General features: G+C 63.7%; 1 protein-coding gene across 1 annotated transcript in view; it reads right to left on the bottom strand.

The window, feature by feature from the left end:
• Positions 1-7: 7 nt before the first annotated feature.
• AK1 (adenylate kinase 1) overlaps positions 8-342 on the bottom strand; it is a gene marked incomplete at both ends in the record, with an annotated part of 2,096 nt that continues 1,761 nt past the window's right edge. The window contains one exon of the mRNA XM_010145182.1: positions 8-40. Within this exon, the coding sequence (XP_010143484.1) occupies positions 8-40 (33 nt within the window). The remainder of the gene's footprint in view (positions 41-342) is intronic.

The following is a 342-nucleotide window of genomic DNA, read 5'->3' on the forward strand; positions in this document are numbered from 1 at the left end:
TCCCCGCATCCACGTAGAGCAGCAGCGTGGGAGGGGCGATCTAGGAGCAGAGGGGACACGGCTGTCACCACACCGAGGCAGCATGGGTCCGGTTTGGTTTGGGGAGGTGGTGGTGGTGAGCATGGGGGTCACAGATGTCCCCAAGCCATCCTCTGCCTCCCTCTGTATGGGTCTGGGGGCCACCGGGACACCCCAGATCTACGCAGAGGAACAGAGGGACACCATGGCCAAGCCCTGGCTCTCTGCCATCACCACTGCGCCAGTACTGTGGTCACCCGCTGTCAGCCCACAGACATCCTGGAGAGATGTCCCTCCCCCTGTGACCTGGATGCCGGCTGTACC

Source organism: Buceros rhinoceros, unplaced genomic scaffold, assembly GCF_000710305.1.
Source record: "Buceros rhinoceros silvestris isolate BGI_N320 unplaced genomic scaffold, ASM71030v1 scaffold36211, whole genome shotgun sequence".
NCBI classification, from domain to species: Eukaryota; Metazoa; Chordata; class Aves; order Bucerotiformes; family Bucerotidae; genus Buceros; species Buceros rhinoceros.